Raw genomic sequence first — 26,223 nt, 5'->3', positions numbered from 1 at the left:
TATCGGCGCAATCCGTAACACCGGTAGGGTTTGTGCTTTACAGGACTGAGCTTTTTTTTGAGCTATTTATATCTGCATCAGACCTTCTTTGCATTAATATGTTTTTTGCTGCTGGATAGTGTTTAACTGTAAACATTTTACCGTCCGTTCTGTAGGCTTTGATCATAATGCTATTTCTGTCGTTTCAATGGCAAGACGGCAATTAAAGGTACAGACGCCTATCGATTATTATTGTCCAGCCAGCTAGGTAAGACAGTTTATGAATACTGCAACTGCAGCGAGTTTAATTGGGAGTTGGCATAATATGTAGAATTATGAATACTGAGACGATCGCAATGTTGTTAAATGATTTATAGCTTAATATTCGGAACAATTTAATCCCATCCTGACTCAATCAGACACAAATAATCTTAAATAATTCAGAATGCATGTCATGCAAATCAGCTAAATCAGATGCATTGAGATCGGATGCAATTTGTGGTTAAAACTTGATATCGGCAGGTTGTTGTGTTGTATCAAAGTGAATCGGAAAGGCCAGAGGCGGATTGAGTGATCAAGGTGGCTGAGACTGGAGAGATAAGATGGGCTCGGGCTTTCGGAGTGAGGAGATGTGCTTGGCGCAGCTGTTCCTGCAGTCTGGTTCCGCATACGACTGCATCAGCGAACTGGGAGAAATGGGACTGGTTGAATTTCGAGATGTAAGTTCGGACTCCGTTGCTGTGTCTCGAAACCTACTTAGCTACCTACCTAGACAACAAATATGGGTCATTATAGGCGCATTCTGAGTCAATAGATTCAGCAATGCTGCATGCACCTGACGATGCTCCATAATGCTATGTAGGTAGGCGGCTCATTCAGGTTTTGAAACACAATCTGTATTCTCATAATAGGCTGAAATGGTAATAACTAGGCTGTTTTACTCACAAAACATTCATTTGCTGCGTGTAAAGTGTCACTAACGTGTTTAGACAATTTTGAATAAGAAATGCTTAGAATTGCATGTTTGAGTGTGCAGATTTTGGCCTCGACAGAGCTTCAAATGTGTGTCAGCCAGGTTAATGTCCTGTTTAAAGCGGATGAGTTTGATCAATTACTTGCTAAAAAAATCTGGTTAAAAGCCTGTGTTTTCTATTTTGCCCGAGGCACACATTAACCCTTTTAGACCATAGTCACAACTCATACCTTGCTGCTTTTAGATTGTAAACTGTTTCATGTCCCAAAGACATAAACAATGTCTCACAATCTGATGACCTCTTCCAGCTCAACCCCAGTGTCAGCTCCTTCCAGCGTCACTTCGTCAGTGAGATCAAGAGATGTGAGGAAATGGAGAGGATTCTGGGTAAGAGATCTTGATTAAAAGCTCTCTGCACATTATAGATGAAGTCTGCACATATGTTGTTGGGCATTTTTGTGCAGAAAATCAAAATCGTATCAGCCATGCCACAAACTACTATTACTACTCGCTGTATTTAGTGAGATGGTGTAATCTGTTTTAGCTTTCAAGGTACAATGGGGGTCAAACAATCTGAGTCTATTTGTGATTTTATATACTAACTTTTAATTTTAGGCTAAATAATATTATCAGCATAACGAATTTGTAAAAAGTGTAATTGGAAAACGAAAATAGTGACCAAAATAGTGAGTTACAGTATTACTTAAATTTATACATTTTAAGGTTTTAATTGCAGTATATACTACAAAGACCATTATTTTATATTTAAGATGCAAATAACATCATAGCAATGCAGAAGTTGTGTGTAACAGAACAGACAGGAATAGAACAAGAATATGCCCTCAGCTTCTAGGTTGAAGACTATTTTTGTATGTTAGAACAGGCTTTGGTCTGAATTTAGCTCTTTTGAGGTAATAATAAATTGTACTCTTTGTTATGCTCCAATAAAAACCTATGAATGTTTATACAGTATGTGTCAATCTCACAACAGTATCTAATCAATTCCTTTTTTGAACATTTTATTCTTTCTTTCCATTATTATAGGGTATCTGCTAAGGGAAATTAGGAAGACTAATATTGCAGTGTCAGAAGCTGAAGTCCCTCCTGTTGCCCCTGCACCCAAAAATGTATTGGAGATCATGGTAGGTTGACTGACTATTTACTGTATTAGTAGACAAGATATAGTGGATATAAGTTAATATAAGTTCTCGTTAATATAAATACTGCCTTGGGTCTGAATTCTGTTCAACCAGAAATAAATATGGGAATAAAACACAAATATATATATATATATATATATATATATATATATATATATATATATATATATATATATATATATATATATATATATATATTTGTGTTTTATTCCCATATTGTACAGAGTGATTATCTGACTGACTCAGGGGCACTCTGACTGGTCTGCGGCTACGTAGCCCCATAAGCAACAGGGTGCGATGCACTGTGTTTTGTGACATATTCCTCCCGTAACCATCATTAAAATATCTGTGACTTGTGCCACAGTAGATCTTCTGTCGGTTTGGACCAAACGAGATATGAATGATTTTTAAAAATCCTTCTCCAGTAATTACAAATGACTGGAAACGTCATGGAAAAGTAATGGATATTCATTGGTCAAAAACTATGGGAACCCTGAAGTAACCAACCTAGCAACCTAACAGAACACCCTAACATTGTGGTAGCAAGTTTTTCACCTGAAAGCACCACTGAAAATCTAGTGTGCTGTTTTAACATTGCCCAGAGGAACCTCATTTAAAAAAACATTAACTCCACTAATCAAACCAGAGCAATATATGCAATATATGTTCATAGCTTGTATTTGTTGTTATAGACACTTTTGCTGAGATTGTGATTGGAAAATGATTGCAAATAAAACACCAAGCTGTTTGTATATTAAAAGGTATTTAAGATTATAGGCCTCTAAAGCAGTGGGAAATTCTCTCTCTTGTAATTTTATTCAATTACTGTGGGTATATTTTTGGTGTAATGGCAGTATGCTCAGTGGTTTGGGTAATGGATTGTATATGGGAGCTCCAGGCTTTGGCTTCAAGACCCAGAGCTGGGTAATTGAGCATGTTAGGTTGCCTGGAGTGAGTGATTGTTGTACTATAGGGTGAGAAAAATCGTGCTAAATGTGAACGAGGAGAATTGATTGTGCATGGCACATTCATCATGTGTGAATTTCTGGTGTGTGTTTTGCGGTATCCCATAATGATATACTTTCATCATGGCCTATATAGCATGTTAAATATTATTTAGCATAATTAAATCTGCTGGGGTTTTATTGATTGGCCTGTGTCTCGTTTTGGAGGCATTTGTGTTTGTTAGGTTTATAAATATTGTATGTGTTTTAACCTTGTTGACAGAAAGTGGTTCTCTGTTGGCAGGAGCAGCTGCAGAGGCTGGAGGTGGAGCTCAGCGAGGTGGCCAAGAATAAAGAAAAACTCCAGCGGAACCTGCTCGAGCTGACAGAGTACACACACATGCTGAGAATCACACACACCTTTATGCACAGTCGCTCCAGGGTGAGTCTATCACGGTTTAAAGACCCCTTGACATCAAAAAGATTTTTAGAAGAATGTTTCACCTCTGTAGTTCCATACTATGCAAATGAAAGTTGACAAAAACTTTGAAGCTCCAAAAAGCACATAAAGGCAGCATTAAAGTAATCCACATGACTTCAAGTTTAATCCAATTCTTCAGAAATTATACAATCAGTTTTGGGTGAGAACAGACCAAAATGTAAAAATCTTTTCAATGTACATCTTTCCATTGCGGTCTCTAGGTACGATCATGATTTCATGCTTGATTAAATTTGCAAGCGCTTAAAACATGCCCTGGATGGCACGAGGAAGTGTAATCAAGCTTAAAATCATGACTGCCAAGGAGACTGTTGATGTCAATTAGAGTGAAAATTAGTTCCATTTTGGTCTGTTTTCACCCAGAACTGATCAGATTTCTTCTGAAGACATAGATTAAACCACTTGAGTCTTTTGGATAACTTTTATGCTATCTTTATTTGCTTTTTGGAGCTTCGAAGTTTTGGTCACCATTCACTTGCATTGTATGGACCTACAGAGCTGAAATCTACAAACCTTTGTTTGTGTTCAGCTGAAGAAAGAACACAATCTTTACACAAAATGTACTATAACATTTTACAAAATTCACTATAAATATGAAATGAGAACATTTTAATTATACACATGACAAAATATGATATAACACTTTAATAGCAATTTTCACAATATTTACCCTTAACTCAATGAAAAAAATATTTGAAAACAGATATACTGTGTGCATTATCTTTTGACATAACTGTTGATTTCTGTAAAGCAGTCCATTGTTAATGGTCTCAAATTGGCCAATTATCTGCAGATTAATAGGTCTGACTGATAACCTATATCTTTCTATCATTATAACATTTAAGTTAACTACTTGCTCTATGTTAAGTAAGAAGATTATTATTTACATGTTGGTTAAATCTTAATTAAATATGTGAATGTGTGTGTTCAGCATGAAGCCCTGGGCCCTCAGTATGAGGAGTTCCCCTCTCTGGAGACTGACTCAGTGACAGGCTGCACCAGTATGCAGAGACTGGGCGCCAAACTCGGGTGAGTCACAGAAGGAGATTCACTCAGCATACACACACTTTCACAGCCTCTAGATGTTTTAAACATATCATTGTGTCTTTATGGCAAAATACTGTATGTGCGACTCAGTAGTGATCCAGACATACATAGATATGCCATAATGTGACACTGGTTGGTGTGGGACACTGTGTGATGTCCTCTGAGTGATGTTGTCCCTGTGTGCTGCAGGTTTATCTCAGGGTTGATACAGCGGGTGAAGGTGGAGGCATTTGAGCGGATGCTCTGGCGGGTCTGTAAAGGTTACACCATCCTCAGCTATGCAGAGGTTAACGAGAGCCTGGCAGATCCCGACACGGTATGTAAATTATGCATTCACCAAATGTAAACAAGAACATCCTCATAAATAGGGATTTTGGATGACTACGGTATACAGAAGTTAGCTTGAAATGATAAAGTTTAAAGGAATAGGTCAATCAAAATTTAAAGTTCATTCATTATTAACCCACGCTCATGTTGTTCCAAACCTGTATGCGGTTATCTTTTAGATGGAATGCAAAATTCAAAATTTTCAACGAATTATTACCCAACTCTGGCCATACCAGGACAGTTCATAGTGACCACATCTGTAAAGCTCCTAAATGACAATAAAAGTAGTCTATATGACTCGCTATATTCCAACACCTCTAAAGACATACAATGGCCTATTTTTGAGGAACAGACTGAAATTTAAGTCGTTATTAATTGATAATCTTTCCATCTGCCAAAACTGCTAAAAATTTAATTAAAAATGCCGTCAACGTCCAAACATAATTGGTCCTCGCTAAAGTGTTAACTGCATGTAACGTGACATTTTTTTATTTCTGTAGACATAAATGCTGGATATACGCAGTCTTCAACAGTGTGGAAGATTATCAGTGAATAACAACTTCAGTATCAGTTTGTTCCTCATACAACGCTATCAAATGTCTTTAGAAGACATGGAATATACCGTACGACACATACAGACTATTTTTATGGTGCTTTTTTTGTCCTTTCTGGAGCTTGACAGTCTTGGAAAGAATTGTCTGAATATTCTTCAATAATATTCTCCTTTTGTGTTCCTCAGAAAAAATAGCAGCATGCAGGGTTAAAACAACATGAGGGTGAGAAAGTACTGACAGAATGTGCATTTTTGGGTGACCTATTCCCTCAACAGAATATTCTGCATGGTGCAAACATGTCTCTGTGTTTCATTGACAGTTTCAGATAGTGTGTTAATTAAAATCTGTCTGTTGCAGCTAAAGCATGCTAATATATTCAGAGTGATGATGCGGTTTGTTTACAGAGATTTTGTCTTGTGTTTATGTGCTTCAGGGTGAGATAAATAAGAATGTAGTGTTCCTCATCTCCTTCTGGGGTGACCAGATCGGACAGAAGGTTCAAAAAATTTGCGACTGGTGAGTTTTTGTTAACAGTGAAGGCCTGAATCACAAATGTATTTTTTTCTTCTAATCTAACATTATACTTTAAAAATATACTATGGTAATACCATGTGTGTTTTATTATTATTTTTTATACATATATCATGGTAGTATGACAGTATTCTTTAAAGTACCATATATTGAAAATCTTGACATCTGCCCCAACTCTCCTTGGAGCATTTATGAGTGATGTATCAATGTTTAATTTGTGAAAGAATCATATTTTTGTGGCAGATCTTTTCAGTGGATCATGTGGTTCACAAAACAATTCACAAACTATGACATATATCGAAGTACCATATTATTATGATACCACCATGATCACTTTCTTAGCGATAATACAAAATATTTATTTGCAATTTCTAATCTTTGGGCTTTATTGTGTACAATAGTTACCATTGTCATGTTTACCCTCATCCTGAGACAGACGAGGAAAGGGCAGATGTGATGGACAATCTGAGGACACGTATCCAAGACTTACAAAACGTACGTCTACTCATTTCCCAAGTACCCTTCAGTGTCTCTTGGTAGGATTAGATCATTTGACGTTGCTATTGCTTCGTCTTCTTTGAAATATTGCTTTCGATATCACAGCCACCAGAGGATGAATTAATTTATATTCTCCTGTTATGTTATAACTGAACGGTTAATGAAGTGATCTTTATGCATTAGGTTTTGCACCGCACTGAGGATTACTTGAAGCAGGTCTTGCATAAGGTGTCTGAGTCAGCGCACTCCTGGGTGCTGCAAGTGAAGAAGATGAAAGCGATCTATCACATTCTCAACCTCTGCAGCTTTGACGTCACTAACAAGTGTCTGATCGCTGAAGTTTGGTGTCCGGTCAGTGACCTGGCTAACCTGAGGAGGGCGCTAGAGGAGGGTTCGGTATGTACTGTCTTATGCGACACTAATGCATGTTTGTGTAAGGTTCACCAAAAAAAATCTAAATTTGTCATTATTTACTCATTGTCTATATTTCTTACGTGGAATAGAAAAGTTGAATTTTTGAAAAATGTTCTAGTCACTCTTTTCTTTATAGAAAATGTGAATTGGGACTGGTTCTGTCAAGCTCCAAAATAACAAAATTAGCACCATAAGTGTTTCACTTGACTCATTCCAAGTCTTCTGAAGCCATATTAAATCTTTTTTTTATTAGGAACAGAATATAATTTAAGTCGTTATTCACTGAAAACCTTGACATATGACTAAGCTCTCCTTGGTGCATTTTGAGTGAAGTAACATTGTCAGATTCATGAATTAATTGTTATTTGAGTCAGATATATTTAAAGAATTGGTTGATCCAGTTCACAAAACCGATCTGAATGATTTGTTCACTGATTTGGATCGTAAGTTCAACTCACAGACTCGATCTGGTTGTAGCGGTTAACAGACAAATTAAGAGGAAGATTATCAGTGAATAATGACTCCAATTTCTCTTATATTTACTGTTATATGAGTTTAGGAAATGTGGAATATAGCGCATAAGTTGTATGGACCACTTTTGTGATACTTTAAGCTTGCATTTTTTGTCATTTTTGGAGCTTGACAGCCCCAGGTCTCATTCACTTTCATTATATAGAAAAGAGCATCCAGGACATTCTTCAAATACTCTCCTTTTGTATTCTATGGAAGCAAGAAAATCATACAGGTTTGGAATTAAATGAGGTTGAGTAAATGACTACAGAATTTCATTTTGGGTTGAACCATTCCTTTAAAGGAATAGTTCAACCAAAAATTATGATTCTCTCATCATTTACTCACCATCATGCCATCCCAGATGTGTATGCCTTTCTTTCTTCAGCAGAACACAAACAAAGATTTTTAGAAGAAAATCTCAGCTCTGTAGGTCCATACAATGTTAATGAATGGTGACCATAACTTTGAAGGACCAAAAAACACATAAAGGCAGCATAAAAGTAATTAATACGTTCCCTGTGGTTAAATACATCTTCAAAATGATATGATAGGTGCAGGTGAGAAACAGATCTTTAAGTCCTTTTTTTTTTACTATAACTCCTCCTGCTCAGAGGTAGTGATACACATGAAGAATGTGTATCGCCAAAAACAAAAGAAGAATGTGAAAGTGGAGATTGAAAGTAAAAAAGGACATACATGTTGATTTTTCTCACCCACACCTATTATATCACTTTTGAAGATATGGATTTAACCACAGGGATCGTATGGATTACTTTTATGCTGCCTTTATTTACTTTTTGGACCTTCAAAGTTCTGGTGACCATTCACGCATTGTATGGACCTAGAGCAGTGAGATATTCTTCTTAAAATCTTTGTTTGTGTTCAGCAGAAAAAAGAAATTCATGCAAATCTGGGATGGCATGAGGGTGAGTAAATGAGAGAATTTTCATTTTTGGGTGAACTATCCCTTTAAGGTATGACTTACCCAACATAGTGGCCTAAAAATGAATTATGAGATTCAAAAATGTTAAGGCTTAATAGCAGTCTTTGTTTACTATCCTGATAGAGAAAAGGTGAAGCCACCGTTCCATCCTTTGTGAACCGTATACCGAGCAATGACACTCCACCGACCCTTTTAAGGACCAACAAGTTTACCTCAGGCTTCCAAAGTATAGTGGAGGCTTATGGAGTAGGAGACTACAGAGAGGCCAGTCCAGGTGAGTAACCGTTCAATATGATTATAGAGCTGAAAAGGGCGGGGCCAGGCTGGAACAGCGCACGTCCGGTCCCTAATTAGTCTGATGGGGGCACACGAGGGATAAAGGCAGCCGAGGACAACAGTTTGAGAGAGAGAGAATTACTGGCAGCTGCCCTGTGTGTGTTTGTGTGTGTCTTTTTATTTAATTAAATATTATTTATATTGTTAAGCTGGTTCTCGCTTCCTCCTTGCCCATCTAAACCCCCTTACAATGATGTTTTACATGTGAATGAGAAAAAGTCTTGCATCAAAGTATTAAAGATTTAACATCCGCAATTTGAGATTTCCGAATATTCAGCAGGAAATGTGTGATTTTACCCAAAGGGATTTGATTTTCTACTGAAAAGTTGTTTCAGAGATGTTATCTCATTTTGGTGAAACAGTAATAAAATAAAATCTTAAGAATAACAGGCACTACTGAAAAATAAGACTACTGAAAAATAAGACCATGAATGTGTATTAAAGGAATACAATAATCAGAAAAAAAATTGGGGTGAAGATTATCAGTGAATAATAGCAAAGGGATTTGGAATAACATGAGGGTTAGTAAATAATGACAGAATAAAACAATTGGGCTGAACTATTCCTTTAAGAAAATAAATAGTGTCTATTCTGACATCATTGTTGTCTTTAAAGGATTATTATGTGGACGTTTGTCGTTTTTGTATCTTTCACTCACAGCTCCTTATACCATAATCACCTTTCCCTTCCTGTTTGCCGTGATGTTTGGAGATCTCGGTCATGGTGCGGTCATGACACTCTTTGCTCTGTGGATGGTGTTGACTGAGAAGGACCACATACGCAGGCGACCAGGAAGTGAGGTCAGAGCTGTAGACGGCAAACAATTATTTTATTAATCAGGATTTTTGTCTTTATATCTAGGAAGATAGAGTTACTTAAGAAGCAGAATGACATAAGATATTAAAGGAATATTCCGGGTTCAGTACAAGTTAGGCTTGTACTGGCTTTACACAACATTTGTGGCATAATATTGATTACTACCAAAAAATATTTTCATTAAAAAAGTAAAAATGAAGGTTGGATTTTATTCTCTTACAATGGAAGTGAATGGGGGCCAATTTTTAAAGGGTTTAAAGGCAGAAATGTGAAGCTTATAATTTTAGAAAAGCACTTGCATTAATTCTTCTGTTAAAAGTTATTTATATAAAAATATTTAAGGTGTTTTGAGAGTTTGTTGGCAGTACGTTGTCATGGTAATGAAGTTGCAAATTTTCTATAACTTTTAGCACACTAAAATCATGGCCTCAAAAATTGGCCCCATTAGCTTCTATTGTAAGTGCCTTACAGTAACCCAGAATAGGACAGGCAAGTCAAAATACATTTTTGTGGTAATCACTATTATGAAACAAATGCTGTTGATTGAAACAGGAATATTCCTTTACGTCTTGTTTTCAAAGAAATGTAATGAAATTATTATGAAGTTAATGCTTAAAACAAGAAAAAAGGATATGCCAGTTGAGTAAAAAAGAAAATGAATTAAAAGGGAATTCAGGTTTTCAAAGGGAACAACATATATTTTTCTTTCCCCATATGCAAATAACTTTTTCTTGTTTTAAGCATAAACCTGACACATTTTTTTAGACTTTTCTTAAAACAAGCCTTAATAGCTCATGTAAATTTGCTTCTCAAGTAAGTATCTTATTTTAAGGATGTATAGATATATTTACTGAAAAAACAAGACATTTTTTTTAAGTGTAATCCATTCCACCCAACTCAATAACTGTACTGAATGTTTCAGAATTGAGATGACTTTGTTAAGTGTTTCATCTCTGAATCGTTCTTCACAGGTCTGGGGGATGTTTTTTGATGGGCGCTACATCATACTGATGATGGGACTGTTTTCCATGTACACGGGACTCATATACAATGACTGTTTCTCGAAATCCCTCAACATCTTTGGCTCGGCCTGGAGCGTTAAGGCCATGTTCACAGAGCAGCAGTGGTCGTAAGACACACAAACAAATCCACTATAGATTTATAAGGAATCGAATAATGTTTTTTAACTGTTGTGGGTTGCAGGTCTGTTCTGTACATATAACCATATAATCATGCATATTTTAGAAGTAAATAATGAATAGGCTTTTTTCAAATGGAGAGTCTGCTTCCCGTATCTTTTGTTGTTGATGTCAAGGGCTGTGTCCAATCAAACTCTGCTTTTTGTGGCCCAAATTTATGTCACTTGGTAGAAGCTAGCAGAATTAGACTTATGCCAAAACTATACAAAGTGTAAGAAAATAGAAACCAGACTACACTGAATATGGGTTGAGAACCACTTAACTGTAGCGTAGTTTTACTCACTATTTCTTTGTATTTCCTTTAAAGTTGTATAATAATAATCATAAAAAATCATTTTGTCCCACTTTACTCTGTCGCAGAAATGAAACTCTTCAAACGAATGCCTTACTCGCCTTGGATCCCAACGTTTCTGGAGTTTTTTCTGGACCGTATCCACTAGGCATCGATCCAGTGAGTACACACACTCATTCAAAATTTAGAAAGCACACTTCTCTAGATGGCAGCAACATCCAAATAAAAGACATTAAAAGAATAGTTCACCCAAAAATGAAAATTCTCTCGTTATTCACTTACCCTGATGCCATCCCAGATGTGTATGACTGTCTTTCTTCAGCAGAACACAAATCAAGATTTTTAGAAGTTAGAGCTCTGTTACGTCCTTATAATGGATGTACAGGGGTGTCAGCACTTTGATGGCCAAAAGACATATTTAGGCAGCAAAAAAGTAATCCACACAAGTCCAGTCGATCAATGAATGTCTTCTGAAGCGAATCAATGTTTGTGTAAAAAATACATAGATAATTAAAGAGTTATTAACTTTTAAAAAGTGCTTCCTGCCACCAGCTGATGCGAAGCTTGACGTAAGCGCGTCTGCAAGTTCATGCGAGAATTCAGAAGCGGCGCTTATTTACAACAGAAGAACGAAGTTGTAAAATTGGTTATAACTTTACACAGAAAACGTTAGAAAGTGATTTATCACACTAAAATCATCTTAACATGCATATTGTTTGATTTGTGGCTGCTTCTGAAAACAGGTCAATATAAATATTTTTGGTAATCAACATTATGCCACAAATGCTGTTGATTGTAGCTTAACATGTATTGAACCTGGAATATTCCTTTAACAGAGCTCTAATAAGTTATGGTTTATTGGCCTGTAGATCTGGAACATGGCCATGAATCGCCTGACCTTCCTCAACTCCTACAAGATGAAGATGTCTGTGATCATTGGAGTTATTCACATGAGCTTTGGGGTGGTGCTCAGTGTCTTCAACCACTTGTGAGTGACCTTCTGTTGCATTGCTGTTATAAGCACTTGTAAAAATGTATTTGTAGATTTTGTTTAGTGCTTTATAAACTTAATCAGCCTGGTTCATGAATATTAATTAGTTGACATAATGCACATAAACCAAACATTATTATTCACTGAAAATAACCATATCTCTTAAATCACTTATTTGAACTTGGTGCATTGGTTGCAAGACACATGAAAACTATTGACATTTGGCGTCAGTGCCGCCAAACCTGGTGTGATATGTCTTAACTCCATTCTTGAATGTTCATTAAGGTAATTGACATTTTAGAGCTACGCTGGTTCTATTTTGATTTTCAGCAAAAAAAGATTTAAGTTTCGGTCTGAAATACAAATATTAAGCAACTCAACATGTTAAGGCAGATTTACTAATAACACATGGAAAGAATGCTGAAATACTTTCTTTACATAATATATAAGCTCTTGCCTCTCTGCTATTTTCCTCTCTTTATATTTACAGGCACTTCAGACAGAAGTTTAAGATCTATCTTCTCTTTCTCCCTGAGCTGCTCTTTTTGCTTTGTCTTTTTGGGTATTTGGTCTTCATGATCTTTTACAAATGGCTGGCGTTCTCAACGCAAGACTCTCCTCTGGCTCCAAGCATTCTCATCCACTTTATCGACATGTTCCTAATGCAGGGGAATGACACTACACCCCTGTACCCTGGGCAGGTGTGTGTGTATGTGATTGTGTGTTTGTCTGTGATAGGGATCTGCAAAATGACATATTTTCAAGCCAGTGGGCTGCATGGATGGCTAGTTGACAAATCAAAGGTATAATTAGCGGCCTTTCACACAGAATATGTTTTTATGTTTTATAATTATTTTACCATATAACCATTGATTGTTGCACCATGCCTCGCTGTTTTTTCAGGGCTTTGCACATTTTTAAGGTGCTATGTAGAATTTATGGTATATTCCGCATTCAATACAAGTTAACGGTGCTGTAAGTGATTTTAGCCATTCTAGAATTTCCACAAGCTGAGCTGTTGGATTAGACACTCCCCTCTTTCCAAAACACTGCATTTAAAAGATACCAAATAAGCTTTATTGAGATCGACACCAAGCAGAAGTGGTTTTCAAAAACAACAGCAGCAAAATGGCGCCCTCAGCTGACAACTGTTATGAGCAACATGGCATGAAAATAGCATTAAGCCTCAATAATTTGCAGCAATGGCAAAACCATGAGAAAGTGCATAATGATTGACAGGCAGAAAGCATCAGAGACTGCGGACACTGTTTACAGAGTCTAGAGCTCTCACAGAGACCGGTGAGATATATCAGGACACTTAGTTCATTAATATCTTTCAGGGACTAGGACATTTTTTTTGCATACCTTTCCATGAAACAAATTGGCTGAATCAATTTCATTGGTGAAATATATTTCAATATAAATGTGTTGCCTATTAAGAAAAACTTTATTGTTAACTAGTCTACTGGATAATGCAGCACCAAAATTAACAGTCATTTCAGTGAAAGTCTTCAGTAGAAAAGAAGCCAGTTCTATATACACATTTTGTCATCTTGTATTTCATCAAATTGTATCTTGACATAAAAGGATTCAGATCTCTTTTTTGTTTACTTTAATTGTAAAATGAATTTTCATTCACACAATTACATTTTGGAACCCATTAAACAAATAATAATAATAATAATAATACAATTTTGTTATACAATAGTAATATAAATTCAGTCGTACCTTCTTATCTTTAAAACCCTCTGGCTTTTATTTTGGCAGAACACTCCAGGAAGTCCTTTGAGTGAGTGTATAGCTTAGTTCACAGTATTTTTATTTGCTTCTTATTCAAAACCATTACTAACACGTGTATAAGATTTGGTTAAGATCTAGGTATTGAATCGGTGGATCCCTAGATATAGGATGAGTTTACTATCCTTACGCTATGCTTCTACACTCCACTAAACAGAGACCTGACAGGTTCACCTGACATCAATAAAATGCATCTCTTAAAATGCATTTACATGAGATGCATTTTTGCATTCAAAAAGAGTTAGGCCAGAGTTAGGTTTCATAATGTCATTGTTTTCCAAAGGTAATGGAGAGCGTTTCTGAAAGTCTTAATTTTCAGTGGAGGAAATTGCTGTTCCAGTGTCAATGAGAGGCTTAAACATACCGAAATCAATGTGTTCTTTATTTTTTATAAAGAAAATGTATTAATGTGTATGTGGCCTTTGAGAGAGTGCAGCTAAATGAAAAAAAAATATATGCCACACAAAAGGAATTAATGGCCAAAGACATCTGATTGAATACAGTATGTATGGCTGAATGTGTATGGCTGTAGTATTAAAGGGTAACTAAACCCTAAACCAACTTTTTTTAGTTAATGATCTGTAAGCATGGGGCTTTATTAGTACTGGTCATTGATTCAAGTAATTTTTTTGACATTTGTGTATAAAGTGTTTTAATTCTACAATATATGGTGTAAAAACGTCTGAGTGCTGCCCTCTTCAGGTTGAACGGTGGCTACTGCAGTTGAATTTTCCTATTGGCTGTTGCGGTACTTCGTGACGTAAGTGGTGACAGCTGACGTAAGCAGGTTCCAGCTCACCACGCCAGATTCATGTATATGTCGTCTTGCGACCGTGTGAGGAATAATAATAACATAGAGTCTGACAGCAGCTGTCAATTAATCGTCACTACGAGTCTCAGGTGAACCCCCCCCCCCCGCTCAGCCCCGCACTCGGTTCGTTCCCTCTATCCCCGCCGGGGTCTGCCCACTTTTCCTGCATTTTCAAATATTTCTAGTGGGTGGAGTCAGACTCTGAGCAGGTGTTTAGTTACCCTTTAAAAAAAAAATCGCATATCAAGTTAAAAAATTTTAGAACAGCCCAACGATGCAAATTTTATTGATGTCTCCTGCATCTAACATGGTGGCGTGGTGGTGGCGTAGTGGCTAAAGCACAGGGCTGTTAATCAGAAGGTCGTTGGTTCGAACCCCATGGCTGCCACCATTGTGTCCCTGAGCAAGGCACTTAACTCCAGGTTGCTCCGGGGGGATTGTCCCTGTAATAATTGCACTGTAAGTCGCTTTGGATAAAAGCGTCTGCCAAATGCATAGATGTAGAATGTAAATCTAACACATGATTCAACTCATCAACACATGAGTTTCATCCAAAATGTGCAGTGATGGTTTATTTTTTCAGGACTAGGGTTGGGAAATACAGAACTAGTCAACCCTCATGACCCATCCCTAGTCGGTGCAGACAGTGTTGGGCAAGCTACTCAAAAACTGTAGCAAGCTAAACTACTAACTACTCAACAAAAAATTTGTTAAGCTAAGCCAAAAGCTACACTCAATAGAAAGTAGCGAGTTCCACTACAAGCTACATGCCAAAAGTAGCTTGCGACATTTAAGCCAAATTTCTTGTGTGTGTGAGCACATCTGGGCAATAACAATGTGATATCTGATGGTATCAGATGGTAATATCATGGTACTTTTTTGATGTGTTTTGTGTAGGCTACTGAATGTTTTGATACTCTTGGTGGTAAAATGTCTTTACCTGCAGTAGTCGCTCACAATAAAGACTTAATAAAGACCTTCATCATCACTGGCAAATTATAGGATGCATTTGCAGGTTTGGTATCCTTTTGACTGTAGATCCATTGCAACCAGCAATATTTTTATTTTCCGTATTTTTTTATTTTCCGTGAGCATGTCAATTGAGAGGGCTCACCAAATGATTCAGCAGCACGTGCGCAAACCTTCTGAGTCATTCAGGTTAAATCGCGAACCTATTCAGACTGCTTTACTATCACTTTTGATAAGTTCAGTGTAAAGAACCGACTCAGATGAGTAATTCATTTGAGTCTTAAACCTTTAGTTCTGATTCAAAACTGCCGATAGTAAACACCAGATGCACGCGTGATGTAGCGTTGTAGCTTTTGTCAATATAGCTTTGCTACTGAAAAGCTACTTGATTTAAAAACTAGTGAAGCTACCACCTCACTACTCAGAAATGTATTTAAGCTAATAGCTCCGCTATTTGTTGCGAAGCTACTGCCCATCACTGGGTGCAGATGTGTATGAGTGCATGGTTCAGTCTGCCTGATATCTGTGTCTGTGTTAATCCTGTAACAGATGGGGGTGCAGGTGTTTTTGGTGGTTGTGGCCCTGCTGTCGGTTCCAGTATTGTTACTGGGGAAACCTCTTTACCTCTACTGGCTGCATCATGGTGGGAAGAGCCTGGGGGTCCACAGGGTTTGTCTGTGTTTTTGTGTATGTATGTGCTTATCTGATGTTGTGATATTAGATGTTAGACTGTGTATTATTTGCCACTAGTTCATCAGCCAGACAAATGCGCATATCTTACGAAACCTTTCAAGAACATATCTGGGTCATATTTAGAGGTTGACCGATAGCAGATTTTGACGATACTGGTAACTAAGGTGGTGGAAAAGGCTGATAACCAATTAATCAGGCGTAAGTTATTAAAATCAGTTTATTGAATGTAGAAACTTTCTAACCCTTTCTTTACTGTGATGGGCACAGACATAGAGGCTACAAGTCTTGTAAAAAAAAGACTTGTTATGCAACCAAAATCCCCAAAATAACCATAAAAAAATTTACATGTTTTACCAAATTAAACTTTTTGTAGCCTATTTATTCACCAGATGTAGAGTTTTGGCCACAGAGGAACATGGAGGAATTATTAAAAATATCAGTAATAATAATAATAACAATAATCAGTATAACCGATAGTTCTGAAAAACACCTTTATTCATTTTTAAAACCTATAAATCTGTTGTCCTTTAGTCATATTTCACTCCAAAATAACAAGTTTTATTTATTTATTTTTGCTTAAAGAAAATGAAGCTATTTCTTGGATATTTTAATTGTGATGTGATTTTCATGAAATTTAAACGAAATTTTCTCCCTAATTCTCATTACTGTAATGCAAAACAAATCTCATTCTTATTACTGTTATGTGAAGAAAAAAAATATATTATTTACATTGTAAAATATTTTATACCTCATTTGTGATATTTGTTGTACTAACATTAATTTATGCTGATTAAAATAAATATTACTGTACAGTTATAAGAACGTAGTGAGAATAGTGTAAATGACCAAAAAAAGTGAATTGTCCAGGCGCATAATGCTAATTAAAATTTGCAGGAAAATGTGCTTGCTTGTAAAGAATATGGTCTTAAAATAGGCTTAATGTTCTTAATTCATTGTTTATTTTGGGGTGAAATGTGAACCAGACATGTTGTCATGAGGTTTACCCATGTGTCATCTACAGATGTTTCTATTTGTTTATATGCATCTGTGAATAAAATATATAATGTACAGTGGGTCCCAAAAAGTATTTGGACATTTTGTAGGTGTTTTGGAGCAAATATCTGTTTGTCATCGTATTTGATACAAAACATATCAAACCACATGGCATATATTTGAAAGACAGCAGCACACATTTCAAGCAAAATAATCAGTAAATACACAGTTTAAAATGTGTGTGGTGGGGGGCACACGTATTTGGACACTCTCTGGATGTCAGACGTTATTGGAACATGTCCATATTTAATGTTATAAACTACCCCTTGCTCAGAAAAGTGAAGTTAGTTTAAATAATTTTTGGGGCCAGTGTTGTATATGCTAATCTATGATGTACTGAATAAGGAGAGGTAAAAAATGTCACTTTGCGTGTAGGGCTACGAGAGAGTTCGTCGTGTGAGTGAGGAAGATCTGTCTCCATCTGTCGTGCATGATGAAGAGGAGGGACTAAGTGACTCAGGAGGTCGTCAGGAGGTTAGAGCCAAACCATTTTCCTCACAAACACAAGCACACCACTCTAACTTTCCTCATTCATTGTAATAATGTCATTAATATCTGCTTCCTCTGTGACTTTCCCCTCATGCCCTTGTTCTCTGGCAGTTTGATTTTGGGGACGTCTTCCTTCATCAAGCAATTCATACCATAGAGTACTGTTTGGGCTGCATCTCCAACACAGCCTCCTATCTGCGTCTCTGGGCCCTCAGCCTTGCCCATGCTCGTGAGTGTCTGTTTACATATACAAAATTGTCTAAATATCACATTGTGCATATACACCAATCAGCCACAACATTAAAACCACCTGCCTAATATTGTGTAGGTCCCCCTCGTGCTGCCAAAACAGAACAACATTCTGAGATGATATTCTTCTCTACACAATTGTACAGAGTGGTTATCTGAGTTACCGTAGACTTTGTTAGTTCAAACCAGTCTGTCCATTCTCTGTTGACCTCTCTCATCAACAAGGTGTTTCCGTCCACAGAACTGACGCTCACTGGATGTTTTTTGTTAAATTTTGAGTAAATTCTAGAGACTGTTGTGTGTGAAAATCCCAGAAAATCAACAGTTACAGAAATACTCAAACCAGCCCATCTGACACCAACAATCATGCCACGCTCCAAATCACTGAGATCACATTTTTCCCCATTTTGATGGTTGATGTGAACATTAAATGAAGCTCCTGGCCTGTATCTGCACTGCTGCCTTACAATTGGCTGATTAGATAATCGCATGGATGATTGTTGGTGCCAGAGTTTTAATGTTGCTGATCGGTGTATATGCACACTGCCAGTTATATCAGCCAGACGTCTATTTGATGTGTGTGTTTTCATCATATTTTCATAAGACTTATTTTTTATGGAAGTAGATTAATGTTAATGACAAATGTCTTAGAAACAAAAACCTTAAAAATAAAAGCATTGCATAAACAGTGCATGTGTTTTTTTGGGGATGCAGTTTCATATGGTTGTAAATTTAAGCTGTGAATATTTCAATTGAAAACATTTAGCATACTATTTCATCATTAAAAATTCAATAATAAATATTCCCCTTCCAATATTCAGTTCCAAAAAAATTCTGTTGTTTTTTTTATGAATTAATATTATTATAATTTTTTATTTTTTAAGATTTCATCTTTATTATTCAACAGGTAATATTTGGTCCATTATTTTTCACTTTGCAAATTTGCCTATATTTCAGTGGTTAATATCCGGTTAGAATTTCAACCTTGTACCACCTAGTTGTGAAGCCTAGTAGCAGAAAGTGAAGATTGTGCATCGGCACTCTACTGCTTTCCTGCATTGTCAGGGTGTAAGGTTAAATTTCCAACCAAATTTTAACCACTAAAATATTAGAGGCGAATTTGCAAAGCAATTTATAATAGATCAAAAATTACCTGTTGAATAATAAAGATTACATTTTTTAAAACTTTTTTTGGAACAGAATTTTGGAAGTTTTGGAATTTTTGAATATTTATTATTGAATTTTTAAATGATGAAAGCTTGTGTGAAATGTTTTCAATTTCCATATGAAATTGCATCCCCCCCAAAAATGCAAGCACTGTATGCATTGCTTTTATTTTTCAATAAGTGCAATTCAGTGTGCTTTTTATTCAAATAAATTGAATTGAATATCAGATGTTTCCTCTCGGATGTCAATAAGACATTCAGCAGATGTATTTGAGATGTACAGTCACCTAAAGGATTATTAGGAACACCATACTAATACTGTGTTTGACCCCCTTTCGCCTTCAGAACTGCCTTAATTCTACGTGGCATTGATTCAACAAGGTGCTGAAAGCATTCTTTAGAAATGTTGGCCCATATTGATAGGATAGCATCTTGCAGTTGATGGAGATTTGTGGGATGCACATCCAGGGCACAAAGCTCCCGTTCCACCACATCCCAAAGATGCTCTATAGGCGGATCTTTTGTGACGTCATTGTTTATGTTTGTCGCGTTGCATCATGGGAATCGTGTGGCAGCAAACACTGCTAGATACCTGTAATTTGATTGTTTTGCACGTTTGGAGGAGGATTTAGAGAAGAGGATGGTTCACTCTTGCTGTGTGGTCGATTGTACGGATTGTACGGCTCGTTGGGGGCCTGATAAAAAGTTTTTTCGAATACCCTCCGAAAAGGATCGCGAAAAACGACAGAAATGGTTGCGTGCAATTAGGCGATTGAACCTGGACGCTCCGAAGAAAGCCTGGATTCCTGCAGCTTCTGATTGAGTTTGTGAGGCTCATTTTGTTCATGGTAAGTCTTAGTGACTATGTATTTATAGAAGATTGAAAAGCAGAATAGGCTGTTTATTTCTGGATTCATATAATATTAGACGCAATTAAAATTTTAATATTAGACGCAATTTTTTTTTTTTTAACCTAATTCATATTGACAAGAGTGTCCATATCTAGTTAATCTTATCAGAATAACAAAATATTACATTCTGTAGCTGTGCTTTGATACCTCCAAGCCTCACTAGTACATGCAGCATTTGTAAGTCCTATCCTGACAGCTGCTTCTACTTTAAACATTAAAGCTGCTACATGACTGCATGTTTCTCCAAGACTGGATTTGAAAGAAGGAGAAATGTGTAAGCTGTGATATACAATTTTTCACCATAGTACGGACGCCATTGAAAGTCTCACACTGAACACAATTGAATTGGTACAACAGTCACTACATTTTCAATAAATAAATAAATAAGAACACTGATCAGTGAAGACTTACCTGGCTTTGCAGTCGCAGTGAGCAGTGATTATTTCACCGTTCTCTTTGGCGATCACCCACGGGAGATGCGAATCACGCTGTGACTCTGCTTGGCCAGGTCTAACCTCTGCTTTTAGCACGATCACTGCTTTCTGTTTGGCAGAAAAGATCGGCCCAACTTTTCGAGAAACAAAATAATCATAGGCCTCCAGACTTTTGAAAGCCTTTAATCTTTCATGAGTGAAGGATCCAGGGGTTTCTATTAAATAAGAATAAATGTCTCCCCAGCAGATTGGTGGCCAAGACACGGGCGAGTCGGACCAACGTTTTTTGTCATCCCAGATCTCATATGGGCTTTGAATAACTTCGATTTTATCACCAATACAAATTTTGAGCTTCTCTCCAAACCTCCTCCGGTCTTCAGATGTTAAAGTGCTTATATATTGTGGATTTCGCCCGCTAACTCTCTTGAAAGTGCTCGTCGCGTCTTTACAGCCCGCCATACTGTTTGTTTTGTTGCCACATAACCACTCGCGCATGCGTACAAAGATGTCAACAAAGATCCTCCTATTGGGTTGAGATCTGGTGACTGTGGGGTCATTTTAGTACAGTGAACTCATTGTCATGTTCAAGAAACCAATTTGAAATGATTCAAGCTTTGTGACATGGTGCATTTCCTGCTGGAAGTAGCCATCAGAGGATGGGTACATGGTGGCCATAAAGGGATGGACATGGTCAGAAACAATGCTCAGGTAGGCCGTGGCATTTAAACGATGCCCAATTGGCACTAAGGGGCCTAAAATGTGCCAAGAAAACATCCCCCACACCATTACACCACCACCACCAGCCTGCACAGTGGTAACAAGGCATGATGGATCCATGTTCTCATTCTGTTTACGCCAAATTCTGACTCTACCATCTGAATGTCTCAACAGAACTCGAGACTCATCAGACCAGGCAACATTTTTCCAGTCTTCAACTGTCCAATTTTGGTGAGCTCTTGCAAATTGTAGCCTCTTTTTCCTATTTGTTGTGGAGATGAGTGGTATCCGGTGGGGTCTTCTGCTGTTGGAGCCCATCCGCCTCAAGGTTGTGCTTGTTGTGGCTTCACAAATGCTTTGCTGCATACCTCGGTTGTAACGAGTGGTTATTTCAAGCAAAGTTGCTCTTCTATCAGCTTGAATCAGTCAGCCCATTATCCTCTGACCTCTAGCATCAACAAGGCATTTTCGCCCACAGGACTGCCGCATACTGGATGTTTTTCCCTTTTCACACCATTCTTTGTAAACCCTAGAAATGGTTGTGCGTGAAAATCCCAGTAACTGAGCAGATTGTGAAATACTCAGACCGGCCCGTCTGGCACCAACAACCATGCCACGCTCAAAATTGCTAAAATCACCTTTCTTTCCCATTCTGACATTCAGTTTGGAGTTCAGGAGATTTTCTTGACCAGGACCACACCCCTAAATGCATTGAAGCAACTGCCATGTGATTGGTTGATTAGATAATTGCATTAATGAGAAGTTGAACAGGTGTTCCTAATAATCCTTTAGGTGAGTGTATATCATTTATAGTGTTTGTAAATCTGATGTTTTTAAGATGTTTAGCAGATGTTATTTAGATTGTGATGCTTTCCAGATGAAACACTCTCAACCCCGTAAAGCCTGACATATGAAAGAATTGTCAACTTTTTTGACATTAAAATGTTTTTAGTTAAAAACTATAAAAATAAATTGTAAAAAAAAAAAAAGTTGTATATGTTTTTTTTTAAAATTGTATGTATCATATTTGATAGATTAGGCTTTAAAGGTCATTGTCCTCCTGAGGCCCAGATATACATTTTTGTGAAGGACATTTGTTATTTAAGTTTTTCCATTAACTTAATACATGCTACAGTGGTAATCACTGGGGTATTATCAGAGGAATCCCTGGGCTTTTCAGAGATACCAAATGTTTGAGAGTATGGCCATGACAACTTCCTCTCCTTGGTCTCTAAATATGGATTGAAATGTATCACAGATGAATTCAGCACATCAAATACAATATGAATAAAATTCAAAAAACTATTTTTATGAAATGTATTTTATGCACCAAACACTATTTTGACATTTAAAAAAAGGGAAACTGTAAAACTTTTTTCACTGGGTCTGAGGAACTTATGGTAAGATGACAACATCATAGCTTGTAATGTAAAATAATGAGATTTTTATAATGTCAGAGCATGCTGTATATCTGAAAATACACAGAAATATTAGTTTTGTGGTGGGCATGAATGGAGTTAAATGGTGATTGAGAGACATGCCTCAAAAGCCTGTTTTATCATATTTGATACATGGATTTCAAAGAGGGGTTTTCAGTCAAATAATATTCAAAATTTGAACCAAGCACAAGTTGCTTAAATTCAGCAAATACTCATTTTTATATATCAGTAACAATATAATAATTACTGTCACTTTTACTTTAATAAAATAAGCTGTCATTTATAGCAACATAAGAGGCATTTTTTGTGGAAGTAAACCGCAATTTTAAATAGATCGATATAAACATTGAATTTTTTTTTTACAAATAACCACTAGATGGTGCCACAAACATGTGAAACTTACATACCATAGGTTGTTTGGCTAGTCAGCTTGAACAGACAGTGAAACAGGAGCCATCAAACGTTGTGTATCATATTTGATACACACGGCTTCATAGGGTTAAACTGACACCTCGAAGATGTACGTACGTGTGCTATCTTGATGATGGGTCTTTTCTAAACTCATTTTGCATATGTATTTCTTTGTACATTTCAGAGCTCTCAGAAGTATTGTGGGTGATGGTAATGCGAGTGGGGCTGAGGGTGAGCTCCAGACTTGGCGTGCTTTTCCTCGTGCCTGTGTTCAGTGTTTTTGCCCTGCTCACTGTCTCCATTCTGCTGGTTATGGAGGGACTGTCTGCTTTCCTCCACGCTCTGCGTCTGCACTGGTGAGCTTCAGAAATGCAGCCAGATTAATTTCAGGAAAAGATGACTTGTTGGCTTTCTGTATTGTAATATTTATTTTGCTACTAATTTATATTTTCTACCATGTCTATCTTTCTGTTTACAATTTTTTGCCTTTTCTTTATGCAGGGTGGAATTTCAGAACAAATTCTACAGTGGGACAGGAGTCAAATTTGCACCTTTTGACTTTTCTCTGTTACCCTCTGTCTTTGAGCAAGAGGGTTTACTCTGACCTGTGACGGCACTTCGTCTATGAACAGAAAACCATGACTTATCGACCTATGGGCTCTGGACAATGCAGTAGCAGTTTTAAGAGTAAAATCTTGCGGTTCCAGTGCTGTTTTTTTTGGTCATGGTTGGATCAGTAGGCCTAACTGACAGCCCTTTTTGCACCCATCCATAACAGATATATCTGGTGCGGATTATCAGCTGTGGCTCCATCAACATGTGCTGTCATTCAAGGAGTGTTTGTCAGCAAAGCCCTGTTATTATATTTATCTTAAGAGATATGACTTGTATTTGCTATTTCACCTTCATAAGCATTTGCTGTCATATCGATTTTCAAAGTGCCATAACTATTTTTGAATGTACAGTTTTGTATGCTACACCGAAATGTACTTTCGCTTGCTATAGCTACATTAAACATGCACTGCAAAAAGTAATGTTATTATATACTATTTTTGTCTTGTTTTCCAGGTAAAATATCTAAACATTCTTAAAACAAGATACATATTTGACAAGCAAAATTGCAGGTTATATTTTTGTATCGTTTTCATAAAAATCAAGCAAAATTTAGTGAGGTTAATGCTTAAAACAAGAAAAAACTATTTGCCAATGGGATAAGAAAAACTTAATTCAAAGGGGAAACACGTTTATTTTTCTTACCCCATTGGCATTTTTTTCTTCTTGTTTTAAGCATAAAGTTTACTAAATTTCTCTGAAAACAATAAAAAATTGTTTTTAATTTAATCCCCATTTCTCCCCAATTTTAGAATGCCCAATTCCCGTTACTTAGTAGGTCCTTGTGGCGGCGTGGTTACACCTCAGTCTGGGTGGTGGAGGACAAGTCTCAGAAGCCTCCGCTTCTGAGACCGTCAGTCCATTTATCTTATCACGTGGCTCGTTGTGCATGTGGAGACTCATACTACTCTCCACGATCCACAAACAACTTGCCATGCACCCCATTAAGAGCGAGAACCACTTAATAGTGACCACGAGCAGGTTACCCCATGTGACTCTACCTCTCCCTAGCAACTGGGCCAATTTGGTTGCTTAGGAAACCTGGCTGGAGTCACTCAGCACACCCTGTATTCGAACTCGCAACTCCAGGGGTGGTAGTCAGCGTCAGTACTCGCTGAATTACCCAGGTCCTATAGTAGATTTTTAATATCAAATGTAGAAAAGTTCTAATATAGAATAGCCTGGACTTTGCGTGTGACCCAGGATAGGGCATATGAGGTTACTAGAAGTGTGGACATTGTGTGACCCAGGAGAGGGCATATGAGGTTACCAAAAGTGCTGATGTTACAAGAAACACTCTGTCGTAATGAACAATGGTGCTGAGACATAAGAAAACTATAGGGAAGCACTGCAAAAGTTAAAGACTAACACAACCAATGACGTATTATGCTCAGATTGTGATGTATTATTTATTCAGAATGTATAATTTGATGATAAAAGAATTTAAAATGTTATTTTTTAAATGGACTAAAAGCCAGGTTCCCACCATTACAAAGAGGTCAGAGGTGCTGTGAAATAATGGGGGGAAACAGAATCGATTGGATACAACAATTATTAAGAGGACGTAGACATGAGATAATGTTAGATACAAAAAAACGTATAAAGACTAAGGGTTTTGACCAAGAGTATCAGATCTCAGCTGACATCGCGGGTTTGTTGGTTTGCTAAATAAACTCTAACCTTTGGCACCTGGAAACTCCGACTTCGAGAGTTTTCTTAATGAGAGGGAAGAAAAGTTATCCACGCTCCACGACAGTCATCTGAAAACAATACATAATATATTGTAAAATTGTTCTTTCTCAAGTAAATGTATCTTGTTTTACTGGAAAACAAAAAAAATATTAATTATGAAAAAAATAATTTTGCAGTGTGGATCTTACACATAGTATCTTTGCTGGTAAACCATGGTGTAGGTAATGCAACACTGTACGATAAACAATGCCAAATGACAAATATAATTTTTAATGTGATATTAAAGCATAATTTACAACATGCAGATTACAGGGTAGAAGTTAGTTTTTTCTTTGTTCATAGGAATCTAATGACAACACTTTATCCATATTTTCAAACGAAACATTTCTGTTTTTAAATACATGTGCTTATGGTTTAAAAACAGGAAAACCTACAGGAAATGCATTTCATTAAACCATGAGAATACATTTCTTTGCTGTATGTATTCATTGACTTTCCTGTACATTTACATTTGTGTTTCGGTCACTTATAAAAAGCCAGAATTATATAAATGATTCATTTGTGAGTGATGATTATGTTTTAATAATTAAATTGTTATTAGTCTAGATAACATCTCAGTTACTGATGTAACCTCCGTTCCCTGATGGAGGGAACAAGACGTTGTGTCGATGAGTTGACTCTAAGGGTCGCTCCTGCGGAGCCCAGACATCTCTGATCTTGAGAAAAGGCCAATGGAAATTGGCGTGTGGAATTTGCATGCCACT

General features: G+C 36.9%; 1 protein-coding gene across 6 annotated transcripts; it reads left to right on the top strand.

The window, feature by feature from the left end:
• Window positions 1-24: 24 nt before the first annotated feature.
• On the top strand, window positions 25-25,994 carry atp6v0a2a (ATPase H+ transporting V0 subunit a2a). 6 transcript variants are annotated; one of them, XM_052117843.1, is made up of 21 exons: window positions 25-208; window positions 522-698; window positions 1,261-1,339; window positions 1,997-2,094; window positions 3,361-3,498; window positions 4,487-4,584; window positions 4,792-4,918; window positions 5,917-5,999; window positions 6,416-6,509; window positions 6,696-6,908; window positions 8,506-8,656; window positions 9,379-9,518; window positions 10,506-10,663; window positions 11,094-11,184; window positions 11,895-12,013; window positions 12,507-12,717; window positions 16,143-16,280; window positions 17,715-17,813; window positions 17,940-18,057; window positions 23,340-23,511; window positions 23,657-25,994. In XM_052117843.1, the coding sequence occupies exons 2-21, from the start codon at window positions 582-584 to the stop codon at window positions 23,757-23,759; spliced, it is 2,547 nt and encodes an 848-aa protein (XP_051973803.1). In that variant the 5' UTR covers window positions 25-208; window positions 522-581; the 3' UTR covers window positions 23,760-25,994. The 6 variants fall into 6 exon arrangements, with proteins under 6 accessions (XP_051973803.1, XP_051973802.1, XP_051973804.1 ...); XM_052117842.1 differs by having other exon boundaries at window positions 502-698; XM_052117844.1 differs by having other exon boundaries at window positions 25-247.
• Window positions 25,995-26,223: the final 229 nt, after the last annotated feature.

The sequence above is a fragment of the Xyrauchen texanus genome, chromosome 44, assembly GCF_025860055.1.
Source record: "Xyrauchen texanus isolate HMW12.3.18 chromosome 44, RBS_HiC_50CHRs, whole genome shotgun sequence".
NCBI classification, from domain to species: Eukaryota; Metazoa; Chordata; class Actinopteri; order Cypriniformes; family Catostomidae; genus Xyrauchen; species Xyrauchen texanus.
This window is presented reverse-complemented; position numbering and strand designations above follow the sequence as displayed.